A 14,327-nucleotide genomic window follows, 5' to 3' on the forward strand; every position below is an offset into this window, starting at 1 on the left:
ATGTCAATTTGTTTTGCACTGGATGGTGATGGAATTTGGCATGCAATTATCATCCAATATGAGTTGGCTTCCTACGAACTTCAATAACTGAGTTTGTTTTGCTTGGATGCCTCTACAAGCATGTCTAAAAGTAGTAATGATCTGTTGGGTTTCTGATTCCAAAGCAAATTTGATTCAAGGGTGAATATTGTTTAGGTGAGTGACAAATTCTTGTAGTTTGTTAGTATAACCAGGACAAATGATGAAGATGTCATACTGTGGCAACAACGCTCTGTGGTAATCTGAGGCTTATTTTATTTTATTTTTTTTTTTTTTGTAATAATGAATGGTTGTCACTATACAAGAATGCTATTATGAAACATAACTTTTTATGATTTCCTGCAATCATAATGATTTTTATGATTAAATGCAGTTGTGCATTGTGAGTTTTTACACTCATTTGATGTTTTCATTTGGGAAAAGTATAAGGTTTTTTGAAACTTCATTGTTATTTTATGTTGCCTTTCATTTTGCAGATACTACTTCCAGTGAAATAGAAGAACGGTTTAAAACATTTGTCAAAAGGGATGATGTTGATATAATATTAATAAATCAGAATGTAAGCATTTTATAATACTTAAATAAAATTATCATAATCTCATTTCGTACTTAATTTTTCAATGCGTACCTATTCCAATGTTTTGCAGTATTTTTATTTGATATCTAAATTATAGTAGATCTTGGTTAAGTCCAAGTTCAGGAGACTTAAAATTACTACTTTTGAATGACATGAATTTGAATTATCCAGTGTTTTGATACGGTTCTCATCTTGTCGGAAAACCTGACTGGAAAAAAATTCATGAAAATGGATATTTATGAAGAGATTGCGTGGCTCATAATCTTTTCTCAAACTTATTTGTGTGAAATTGATTGATTAAAAAAACTTATAAGTTGCACGTGTACGTGCGTGCACACACACAAATTTCTGACAGTTGTTACTAACTGCATCTTGTCTGGCTGGTCATGAACTCTATTACCAAAATATCACTTCTTGTTAGCACCTTACTCTTCATCATCATCATGCGTATCAAGGATTTAGGCCTAGCATGGCCTGTTTCGACCTTAGAAGTCATCGTTTAAGAGGACATCCTGGTTTTCTTTTTCCTAATGGCTTGTACTTTAAGACTTGTTTTGGTAATCTTTCTGTTTTCATTCTTTGAATGTGTTCCATCCATTTATGTTTATATTTTTTAATTTTTTCTATTACCGGTTCTTGGTTTAATTCTTTCATAATATCTTTGTTTCTTTTGTGATCAAATAGGGTATACTTTGCAGTTTTTCTCATAAACTTCATTTCTGCTGTTATTAATCTTTGTCTTTTTGTTTTAGTGTCCAGATTTCGCTTCCATACATTAAGACTGGTAGGGCTAATGTATTGTATACTTTTAGCCTGGTTTGTTTTTGAACTAGGTTTGGTTTAAATATAGAGTTAATTACACTTGTTATTTTTAAATATTTTGAAATTTTTATGTTTATATCTTTTTCATTTTCATATGTGATCATACATCCTAGGTAGTTAAATGAATTCACCTGTTTTAAGATCTTGTTATCTATTACTATTTTAGTTCTTGCTGGATCTTGTCCTTTAAAGGCCATAGTTTTTGATTTTTCCGTTGATATTATCATACCATAATCTTTGGAAATCTCATTTAGATCTAAAATAGCTTTCTGTAAGTTATCTTCAGAATTTGTAATTATTATTTGGTCGTCTGCAAAAAGGAGAGTGTTTAAGTTAACTGTAGGAGAAAGTTTAATTCCTTGATGTAAATTTTTATTCCATTTTATTATTATTTCATTTAAGTAGATATTAGAAAGAGTTGCTGAGAGGGGACATCCCTGTCGGACCCCTTGATTTATCTCTCTCGTATATGATAGCTCGTGATTTAATCTTATTTGTATTTGATTATTTTCATATATACTTGTGATAGCTTTTAGGATATTATTTGGTATTTGTCTTTCTTTTAATATGTTAAATAATCTGTTTCTTTTAACTTTGTCAAATGCTTTTTCAAAGTCAATAAATGCAATATGTGTTTCTAAATTATATTCTCTTCTTTTCTCTATTATTAATTTTAGGCAAAAAGCCGGGTCTATACATGATCGTCCTTTTCTAAATTCACTCTGTACTTCTATAATAAAGTTTTCGGAATATTTCATTAGTTTGTTATTTAAGATTCTGCTATATATTTTGTAACAGGAATTTAGTATACTGATACCTCTATAGTTTTTAGGGTTATCTCTATTACCTTTCTTAAAGATAGGAATCACAATTGCTTTTTTCCATTCTATTGGGGGGATACCAGTTAAGTAAATTTTATTTAAAAATAATAAGAGTCTTTCTTTGAATCTTGTTCTGCATATTTATATAGTTCTGAACCTAGCTTATCTTCTCCAGGTGATTTTCCGTTTCTTGTTTATTTCAGGCTGATTTCTATATGCCTTACTCTTATATGCCATTCTCAATTGAAAAAAAAATATTCTCGCTTTCCCACTCTAGTGGGAAAGTGAGAATAAATTTATAGTAGCAGAATCAACTGATTCTCTGACCACCAACTAGTTATAAGGCCATAACTATATCTGTGTGTGTGTGTGTGTCTTATACAGTGGCACTTTCACCTCTTTATCCTGACTTGCCAGTAGCAGTTTTCCAAGTGACCTTTACAACTTTTAGAATGTTTCCATGAACTCCAACCCCCTATCCACCTCCCACAGTAAAGTTCTGCCCTACTGGAACAGTACACTGGACAACATACATGACTACAGTTGGAAACGTTGAGCTGTTGTCCCCCATTTATCTGCCTAAAGCAGAAGCCTGTTCAAATCGGTTTTAACATCACATCAGTTGCTTACACATTAATTATCACTATATTCATTTTTAGTGCAGAAAACATGATCTAGAGATAATAATTACTAGCTAAAGTTGTTTAGCTAATAAATTCTTAAGCCAATATTTTGCCTTCACTGTCACAAGGAAATACAACTCAACATTTATATGCAGGCATTAGCAGGAAGATAAACATAGGCAGAGTGTCATCACTGCTTGTTTCATTTAGCAATTTTTCAAAGTAATTACTTTATACTTCAAGGATAGATATCTTTTTCTCCCATTTTCATGTCACCTTTATCATTTCTAACTCCTTTTACAGCACTCTTTCCTCCATTCCTAAGCTTCTTCAACAACCTCCAGAATATTTTGCCACCTTCTTGATATTTATTTTCTATATTCTTGCCAAAGTCCTCCCATGACTTTTGTTTAGCTAGTTTTACACAGTGTTTAGCATTCTTGCATTTGTCCCTGTATTCTTTAAGAGCACTGATTTACTAGCTGACTTATTTGCCAGGAACTTTTGATATGCTTTTTTCTTTTCCTTCACTGCCTCTTTAACTACCTGTGTCCACCATGGAGTTCTAGTTTTTCTATCCTTGCAGATTTCACCACATGCCTCTCTAGCTGAATCAATCAGGGCTTTCTTCAAGACTTACCACTGAATCTCCAATGTTTGATTCCTGTTCTCAAACTCTTTCATTTTTTCTTCAACAATGTAGACTAAAATACATAAAGATTGTGTATTTTAGTCTACAGTTCACATCTGAGAGCTGCTCAACTTTTATTCACTTTAAAACTTTCTTACATGTTATTCTTTTCAATATGAAATTCAATTTTATCCTGCTCAAGACTAAATAGTGATCACTTCCAATTTCAAATCCTCTGTACACTCTGATGTCCTGCACCCAGGAGAAAACATCACTATCAACAATAACATAGTCAATGAGACTTTTCTTATTTCTTGCCTCTTCTCTCCATGTGAATTTGTGCACATTTTTATGTTGTGTTAGTAATAACCAGTCCATGTCCTGAGCAGAAATCCAACAGATATTTGCCATTATTATTAGCTTTGCTCTTTTCACCAAATTTTCCCAAAATATTTTTGTATGTCTCACAATCATTTCCTACTCTGCTATTTAGATCCACAACAAGGACCAACTATTCCTTTTTCATTGTGTCAGTTGCTTTCTCTAAAAACTCAAAAAATTCCCCCACTTCTACCTTAGTAGAACCTTCTGTTGGCACAAATAAGTCTCATTGTCCAGTTCCCCATTCTCATATTTGCCCACATCACTCTACTTGAGACTGATTGCCATTCAAGAAGATTAGCCTCGTATTTTGTGTTGAATACTATGGCTACTCCTTGTTTTCCTTGATTCTCATTGCCTGAATATAACATTTTGTATTTATTGCTCAGAAAGATCTCACCAGTTTTTTTTTTTTTTTTTTGTTTTGTTTCAGTCACCCCTATTATGTCGATCTGGTACTTATCTAATTCTTCAGCTAGCTCCATTTCTTTGCCATTCAGGCTTCTTATGTTGATAGTACCGATCTTTAACTCTGGTGATGTTGGATTGGGGTGTGTTTTCAGATTTGTTCCAGTAGCTGAGACTTTTTGCTGTTCACCCTGGTTCCCTGGCGAAAACAACGGGGACCTTGTTTAACCAGGCAACGCCCCAGCCAGCATGAAATTTTGTCATGTTGTACCATCATTTTTTATTTTGATTTAACCAATAATTGAAAAGTTTAGATTTTAAATTTAGAACTCTATTTTGAGCCAGTGCAAAGCTTTTGCGAGTAGTTTGAATTCACAGTTAGATTTTACAGTTATAAATTCTTAGTGCTTTTGCCAAGGTGAATTTCCTTTTTTAAGCTTGATGCAGTTACAATTAAGATTGCTGTCTGTACATCGTTTCAGAAATGCCAGCTTGATTAATCAATAAAGAAACATATATCATTAGCTTACCATAGTAATTGCACTGCTTGTGCATTAAATTTCCACGGATAAGAGAATCCTTCCTTTCATGTTACAAGGTTTTCAGCATTCATCTCTATAAAATTATGTCAGAATACGGATGGTCCATATTCTACCCTAAGCTAAGGATAGCTCTGTAACAGGCCACTAGGCCTAATACGTGAAGGGAAGAAGAAGAAATACACACACACACACACACCAGACAATGACCTTAATAGGAAGTTGAAATTTTGGGAAATTAAATTATTCTCGACACAGTTGTAGTCTCCATAATTTTATAGAAATGAATTAAGATTTCGGTTTTTTTGGCATCCAGATAATTGTGTTGGCATCCCAGTAATCATCTTGAATCAAATGCCTAACCAATTCAGCAACCTAAAGCTATAAATAAATTGGGTTATTATTGATCTTGCTGTCCATAGAAGAATTAGCCTGAAAAGCATACCCTGAGTGTTTTTCCAGTAAATCTTTATAACTGCTTGTGGCAATCTCTCCACTCATTCACCACTCTCCAAGCAAAAAATCTAGTCTTCACAACCTTGTTGAGAACATTCTTACACAACTTCCAGGCGTAATCCTTTGTTTTTTTTTGTCCTATCATTCATTTTTTATTTGCCATATCATTCATATTTCATAATTTTGGCTGTTTGCTTCTAGGCCGTCTCTTTAATATACTCTTCTTGTATTTGTTGCTGACTATATTAATGGCTAGTTGAGTACAGTGGGTTTTGCTATTTCCAATATCCATCAACATGACGGATAAAATGCTGAGTGCAATATAATTAATAAAATTATATTTATACTCCCTAAGCTTTGGCAACCTTCAAGAATTCAAGAACTGAATTTTTGATCTCCTGAAACTAAAATATTTTAAATCTGTCGGTATCCAATTAGAAGAGAAATATATTATTGCCATGAACATTTTAAATTCAACTGCAACTTTGATTCTTAGCAAATTAACATTCAGAATTTATACACCTGAGTAACCAATTAATTAAGCAACACACAAGTTATTATGCACAGTCATCATCCATGGTAGTAGACATCTTGGTACAACAGGAGCTAATCGGAAAGGATCACAGAAGCAAGAATCTTTATATCAGTCATGCTTACAGTAGTTAATTTTTTTTAATGCTAATATTACAATTTTGATTACTAAAAATATTTTTCTAAAATATATAATTTCTTTATATTGATTCAAAAAATGTAACAAATGATTTTTGAACATTTTTCTTGGTTGCCACTGTCATCACCAAACTTGTCCATCTGTTTCAGAGCCAGTCAGAATTCAGAAAATACACTCGTATAGTAAAGTGTGTGCGCACGTAAGGGTTGTAGTTTATTTGAGTTTTTATGTTGATCTTATTTTTACCTTTAATATTTGTTTATAATGGCACAGAAGAAATTGTGGAACATTTTTTTTTCATATAAGCGATTGAAGATATAACTATGTGTTTAGAATTTTGAACATATGCATGAAAATTATCATGTATCATTAATAAATATGATGTGTCACTGATAAAATGTGTGGGTTTTAATTCATTTTTCATAGACTGATGAACACTAATATAAGTAGTTAACATATTGGCTTCAACATTAGTAGCTAAACAAGGTAAAAATTAGTTAGCATTGACAGAAGCTTCTAAATTGACCAGGTTCATGATAGGATACACAACTGTAATGTACACTCAAGTTGGCATCTGACTAGGGAATCTAGCACAGAAGTTTTCAAGTCTTGTACGAGGGTGGTCTGAAAAGTTCTTGACCATAGATGGCAACACTATCAGCAAGATTTTTTTTTCTCTCTCTAAGTTGATACATCTGTCATAAGTATCCATGTGAAATTGCAAGTCATTCTATCAAGTAGTTTGTTTTATACAGCTGTCTGAAGCAAAAGTGTTGTCTGTATCCCTTGAAACGGATAGAATTGAGTATCGTGCGGTTATAAAATTCTTTGTAAAAGAAGGTTTAATGCCAGAAGAGATTCATTCGAGTTTATAAACTTAATTGGCACTCTTCTCCATCGTTTTCGACAATTAAGAAATGGGCTGCCAACTTTAAACGTGGCCATACGAGCCTTGAACATGATCCACTTGAAGGTGTCCAAAAAGTGTAACAACACCAGAAATCATCAATCAAGTGCATGATATGGTATTGGATGACTGGCAACTCCAAGTGCATGAAATTGCTGAGACTATAGGCATTTCAAAAGAACATGTAGGATATATTTTGCATGATGAATTGCATATGAAAAAGCTTTGCGCAAGATGGGTGGCACGCTTGCTCACAGCAGAACAAAAATGCACACACATGAAAATCTCTGAACTGTGCTTGGAGCATTTTAACAAGAATAAAACTGATTTTGTGCATCGATTACTAGATGAGACATAGTAATCGATGAGACATCAGAATCTAAACAGCAGTCAAAACAGCGGACAGAAGCTGGTTGTTCAGTGCCAAAGAAGACAAAGTTGGTTCCATCAGCAGGAAAGGTCATGGCATCAGTGTTTTGGGATGCTAAAGGCATTTTGTTTATTAATTATCTTGAAAGGATATCTTGAAAGGATAAAACAATAACCGGGGAATATTATTCCGATCTTTTAACCAGACTAGACGAAAAAATTAGTGAGAAAAAATCAGGTTTGCAGAAGAAAAAAATTCATCTGTCATCAGGACAATGCACCTACCCACAAAGGTATTTTGGCAATGGGAAAATTAAGGGATCTGCACTATGAATTGTTGGAACATCCACCCTATTCTCCAGATTTGGCTCCCTCTGACTTCTATCTCTTCCCAAAACTAAAATGCTTCCTCGCTGGTCAGCATTTTTCTTTTAATCAAGAGGTGATTGCAGCTGTAGAGGGGTATTTTGCAGATCTTACTGAGAACCACTACAGGGATGGGATAATGGCCCCGGAGCATCACTGGAATAAATTTATTAGTCTTAAGGGAGATTATATTGAAAAATAAAAATAATTTTGAAATTATAAATTTATTTTTTCATTGTTAGGCTGAGAACTTTTCAGACCGCCATCGTATATAACTTTGTTTCCTTGCAGGAATTTTACATCCAGCTGATAAAAACTATTCTTGAATATGCCATTTCTTCTTTGTCATACGAACAACTGGTTTTTGGTCTTGCTAAATAGAGCTTATAACATCATCAACTTATATTGTACTTGATATGTACCATATATTTATTTTCTATTCAGAGACTTGGATATATTTGAGTTCATTTTCTGTTTTTCATTAAGAAAAATTGTGTTTTAAAAAATTCTTCAGCTGATTATAATATTAATTTTCAGGTGGCAGAAAGAATTCGTTATGTAATTGACAATCATACTAAGCCAGTACCTGCTGTACTGGAAATCCCTTCCAAAGATCATCCTTATGATCCAGCCAAAGATTCAATATTGCGGCGGGCTAAGGTATATAATTTTGAAATTTTTTTATGATCATTAGAAGTTGTTTTGTTTACTTATGTTATTTTAAAAGACACTGACCTTTTTTTTTTTTTATGTGATTGTGCTTCATGTAGTGCACTGGGGGAGGGGGGAGATTATTGGAAATAATCCAATCCCAAATATCTTAGGAAAATATGGAGAAATTTGCATGAATAACAATGGTCAAGAACTACTAGATTTCAGGATTTTCAATAATTTTAAAATAACTAATATAAAATAAGTAATTGTATCATCATTAATCAGTAGCTCTATGTGTGAGAGATGTACATGTTTATAGAGGAATAAGAAACAACAAAAAATAGAACAAGTATACAAAAGTATATCTATTGCAAGAAGAAAGTATTAGTTATTCTGCTAATCGTGATTGATTTAGCAACTAAATCAATCACGATTAGCAGAATTACCTAATCACGATTACCTAATAGAAGCTAAATTCAATCAAGATATAGAAGAAGAATAGAAAACTTGAATAAAGATAATTCATAAAGCAGTCTCTGAAGTACTGGGAAAGAAGAATATTAAAAAGAAAACGATTAAAAATTTGGAACACAGATTCAGAAAATGCAATAAAATTAAAAAAAAAACAAATTGCATACCATTCATTCCTTCAAAAATATACAAAGGAAATGGAAGAAATATAATAAAAATATAGTACACAAAACTCGCCAAGATTCCTGGGACATATTTATTAATAAAATAGAAGACATACATGGAAGAAGACATACTTACAAAATATTAAGAAAATTAAACAATGAAGAAAGAGATACAGCACAAATCAACATAATACAAGAGATACTATAGGTAGAACATTATAATAATGTATGATATGGCTCAAATTTAATAACAGAAAAGAATAATGAAATCGGTACCGATATAGAACCAATTAAATTAGAAGAATCAAAAGAAACAATTAAAGGTTTCAAAAAACAGAAAATCAACTGGATTAGATGGCATGAATGCAGAGCTTTTGAAATATGGTGGAAAATATTTACATCACGGATTTCAAAATTAATAACTATTGGAGGAAATGTGGGTTCTATGAGATTGGTTAAAAGCTAAGGTTATATCTGTATTTAAGAAAGGAGACAGAGTTGAATGTGGAAATTACAGAGGAATCAGTCTATTAAATACAGATTTACAGTAAAATCCTGAATAAAAGACTTACGAATATTGCAAACATTCCTCTCAGAAGAACAAATGGTTTCAGACATGGAAAATCATGTATAGACAGTATTTATGGTTAAAACCAATTATTGCAAAAAAAAAAAGCAAGAATTTAATTTAGAGACTCAGCTGGCCTTTATAGATTATGAGAAAGCTTTCGATAAAATACACGGAAAAATTATGGAATATAATGGAAAAAAAAAACAAGATATCCATTACATTTGGTACAAGCTATACAAAGTTTATATAAAGATACAAAAATACACTTATAGTTTGTTAATAAATTAACAGAAGAGATTGAAATTAATCAAGATGTTAAACTGGGATGCAGCTTATTTCCAACTCTATTCATTTATCTATATTGATCACATTAATATATGGAAGACAACAAGGTATCTGGTTAATCAGAAGAACTGTTATGAATGCAATGCTATATGCAAATGATCTGATTATATTATAAGACAATGAAAATTGATTTTCAAAAATCAATTTATAAATTAAACAAAATAAGGCAACTTATTTTGTTTAATTTCTTTTATAAAATTTAAAAATTTTATAAAAGAAAACCAAATTCGTGGCATTTAAAGGTCGAGATAACGTTAGATCAAAAATAGCCATAGAAAAAAAATAAAGAACAGATGAAATACTTTAATTATTTAGATTTTTAATTATATTTAAAAGATAGATGAATAATAAAAAAATATTTCAGAAAATCTGTCGAACAATTATGAGAACACTAAATAAAAAAAAAAAAAAAAAAAAAGAGAAACAACTAAAATTGTATCAAGTACTGGTTGTTCTCACTCTGTTATACAGTTCAGAAATATGGAAATAAACAAGCTACAGAAATGAAATTTTTAAGAGCAGTTCAGAGGCACAAAATTGGACCATATAAGAACTGAAGACATCAGAAGAGAGCTAGATATATATATAACGTAAATGAAAAGATCAAGGAATATAGAGGAAAGAGAAATGGAAAAAGCATCTTTTCAGGATGGAAATATATATTAGGCTGCCAAAAGAAGTGGATAAATATAGGCCAAAGGGTGTTGGGAAGACCAGCTATGAAACAGAAAGACAGTGAAGCCAGAACGCTCAAATGCCTAATCCTGAGGAGAAGAAGAAATTAGTTAGTGAATGGGTGGATGAAGTCAAAGAACTGCTTGAATTATTGTGATAGTTGAACAAATTATTTAAAAGGAAATAAGGATGGTAAGAGATAATGTATGAAAGGGGTATTAAATCAGATAAGTAAGAAGAACCAAAGAGTCAAGATTGTTTGTTGCTAGGTGTGATATGAAAGTTGAAATGCCTGATTGAGTGTCTGTCTTAGCTCAGTGCACAGACTGTGTAAGAGAAATAATGTGCATTATGTTGGTATGTGAAGTCATTTTGTTGATTAAAAGTATTTGCATTTGCAGGATGGATTGCATTTAAAAGGATTTCGGTTAGATGAATGGAAAGATTGTTCACTAAGAATGTAAATAATCAGAGAAACTGGATGTGTTGGAATGGTTGCATAAGAACTTGGGTGTCATATTAAGAGGTCTAAATTATGACTGAGGTGACTAAAAGATGGAGGAAGAATGGTAGCATGCATAATTTTGTCAAACAAGGAAAAGGATGATTGCATCAGAGGAATAAGGAGTTCAAATAAGGCTGCTTATTTGAATAGCTCAGTAAGACTTATTTGAATACCTGTCAGATGGCTATCATGCGTGTTCAAAGGGAAGAGGGGAGTTATTGGTATTAGTTGAGACCTGTTTAACAGAAGAAGAAATCCTTAGAGCAATAAAATTGTGACAGGTATAATACATTCAGGCACATAAACAGAATAGGATGGGTGGGGGAAAATATTGCTAATGACGGCAGATGTATTAAAAATCCAACCAGGATGAAAATCTCAAATGGTAATGGTGGTATAAGTAGTAACTAATACAGGCAGCGGATTCAAAGCTGTTTGGTGTGAGATAAAATAAAAATACATAGCTGGGTGCTTTTATAGACATGGGCAGGTTACTTGAAGAGGACGGTCAGCTGTGTTGACGCCTCATGGATATCAGGATGATTATCATCATTATTATTATTATCTGAGACCTCCAGGGAGTCAAGGACTCATGAAGGGAGGCCATAAATTACCTACACCAACTGTCATACCTTCTTTTGAATTCATTCAAACTATATGCACTCACTACCTCTAAAGGCAAACTATTCCACTCATTCACTCACTGCTCTGTGAGAGAAAAACCTAGCTCTTTCAAGGCCTTATAAAGAGACAAAATGACTTCCATGTCTTTACATGTCAAAATTTGTTTCAACATTGCAATTATCCTCTGAGTTGTATTTGCATTTTTTGCTATGTGACCTCTGAACTTCAAATCCCTATCCACCATTATGCCAAGATCCCTAGCCTCATCAGTTTTTTGTAGCATAACCACGCTAATAGAATATGCTGCTGAAATCTCATCACGCTAAAGTACATAACTTTACACTTACTAACATCATGGTTGATTTTTCATGTGGAACAAGGGAAAGAGAATTGAGAATTTATAAAGTTACTGATAAGTACTTTAATTAGTATGTAAGGTAATAAATGGACTGGAGGTGCAAGAATATTGGATTTAATTCTGAGAATCTTTCTCTATAAATGGGGTGACTTATGTTTCCAGCTGGTGAGATACAGTTTTGACTGAGTAAGTAAACAAATGTGAGAGAACTATTATTAAGAAGTAGTATTAGGATAAACTGAAAATTTAACTTGAAGAAGTGCGCTGGTGTGAGAAACTGCAAAGTCATTAAAGCTAGCTATATCCAACTGCTTTACCATAGGTAGGAGATATATGGTTAAATAATACTTTAAAGCTGGTGCTACATAAAAAAAGAAACAACATGGATCTGGTACCATGAGGAAGGTTATGAGCAGATTCAGTAACAATATTAAATTTCCGCCCGACATTACGGCCCTCTTTGCCCACGTACTAAAGTCCGGTTACTTCGTGTGGCAAAACAAATTCTACCTACAAAAGGAAGGTACAGCCATGGGCTCACCATTATCCCCCCCCCCCAATCGCGAACTTCTACATGGAAACCTTTGAGCAAAGGGCTCTTGATTCCGCCACGCTTCGACCGACAATCTGGCTCAGATACGTTGACGACGTGTTCGCGATCTGGCCGCATGGGCGACAAACGCTAAACACATTCCTCAGCCACCTAAACAAACAACACGAACGCATACAATTTACCATCAAAATTGAAAACCAAAATTCGCTCCCGTTCCTAGACACACTAGTTACACGTCTTCCTTCACGGTCTACTGAAAACCGACACACACGGGCCAATACATACATGCGAATTCATATCACCACCCAGCACAAAAATATGGAGTCATAAACACCCTTAAAAACAGAGCCACAACTATTTGCTCCAACCAGCAAGCCCTGAAACAAGAACTAAAAATCATTAGTGACACATTCATAAACAATGGCTATAACAAAAATACTGTCAATAAAATACTCTATAAAACCACAACAAAAACGAATCTAGATTACAGTAAAACCATAGCCATCCCATACATTAAAGGGTTATCAGAAAAAATCAACAGAATCCTACAACATTATAACCTCAATGCCACATTTAAACCACCCACTAAACTTAAAACCATATTCAGCTCCTCTAAGGATCCTCTCCTCCCATTAGCACATCCTGGAGTCTATTGCATCCGCTGCACCTGTAACTTACCGTACATTGGTGAAACAGGACGGACAATCCCTATACGCAAGAAAGAACACATTAGACACATTAAATATAACCATTATGGTGAAGCAGGCCTCTCAGACCATGCACTTAACACCTTACACCAAATCAACTGGAAAAGCACCTGCTCCTTACACCGCACAAAAACATGGTACGAAAGAAAATTTAAAGAATCCTATGAAATCCTGATAAACCACCCAAATATCAATAATAAAGATGGTTTGAAAATTCCAAGGATCTGGATGGCACACATTCAGCCAACCTAATATGAAAGATTCAACATAAGTCAGGACTCTAGCCAATCTGCTAGTATTAGAAACCATCCCACTCCAACTGGATGGAATGATGTTAATATATGCATATAGTAGACAACACAAATAATAGGACTCTAGCGTTGATGTATAATTTTTTTATTTTATTTTATTTTATTTTTTTTATTTTTTTATTTTTTTTTCACCAGAGGTCAGGCCAACAATTGTGGTAGCGGTTAGTCAGTGTCTTTAACGAACCAGTATGATTGTAGTATAGCTTGTTTCTTGTGTATATTTGTACGCTCCAGAAGATGACCTTGACATAAAGGTCTAAACGTCGAATTGTAAAATTTTAGTAATATTAAACTAAAGTTTTTATTCAAACACGGTAGTTGTCTCCATAATTTCCAAAAATGCATTCGGATCACCGTGCAAGCCTAAAAGAAAGGATGTAAATAGCCAAGTTGTTAAGTCTTTGCTGTAGAAAAGTATACTTCCCAGAGAGGTACCCAATTACCCACTGCTTATGGATGCTGAGAAGGAACTAGATGGAAGATTAGAGGTAGATGAATTGGGAGTGTTCAAGCTGTTTTAAGAACTTGATTTAGACACATAGCAGGATGAAATATTTACATACGTGGTGAAGGAATGTTTAAGAGAATTAGCAATTTCCCTGACCTGTTTGTGCATTCATCTTGATTTACAGCACAAGCAAGTTTTCTGATGAGTGTAGGAATGGCAAGAAAATTCCATTATATAAATTAGATTTTTACATTAAGAGTTTTTTTTGAAATCCTAGGCACACAACCCCCAAATGTGAGAGCAGTATTTCAAGATTGGGCTGATTTGAGATT

The 14,327-nt window shown here is 33.3% G+C and overlaps 1 protein-coding gene across 1 annotated transcript in view; it reads left to right on the forward strand.

Annotated features, from left to right (window-relative positions):
* Positions 1–14,327, forward strand: part of Vha14-1 (V-type proton ATPase subunit Vha14-1) — an 84,273-nt gene that overhangs the window by 52,029 nt on the left and 17,917 nt on the right. Inside the window, exons 3-4 of the mRNA XM_090402739.1 lie at positions 516–598; positions 8,147–8,269. Of these exons, the coding sequence (XP_090258865.1) occupies positions 516–598; positions 8,147–8,269 (206 nt within the window). The remainder of the gene's footprint in view (positions 1–515; positions 599–8,146; positions 8,270–14,327) is intronic.

Source organism: Typopeltis vanoorti, chromosome 13 (assembly GCF_054136105.1).
Source record: "Typopeltis vanoorti isolate ZY-2024b chromosome 13, IOZ_Tvanoo_1.0, whole genome shotgun sequence".
Taxonomy (NCBI): Eukaryota; Metazoa; Arthropoda; class Arachnida; order Uropygi; family Thelyphonidae; genus Typopeltis; species Typopeltis vanoorti.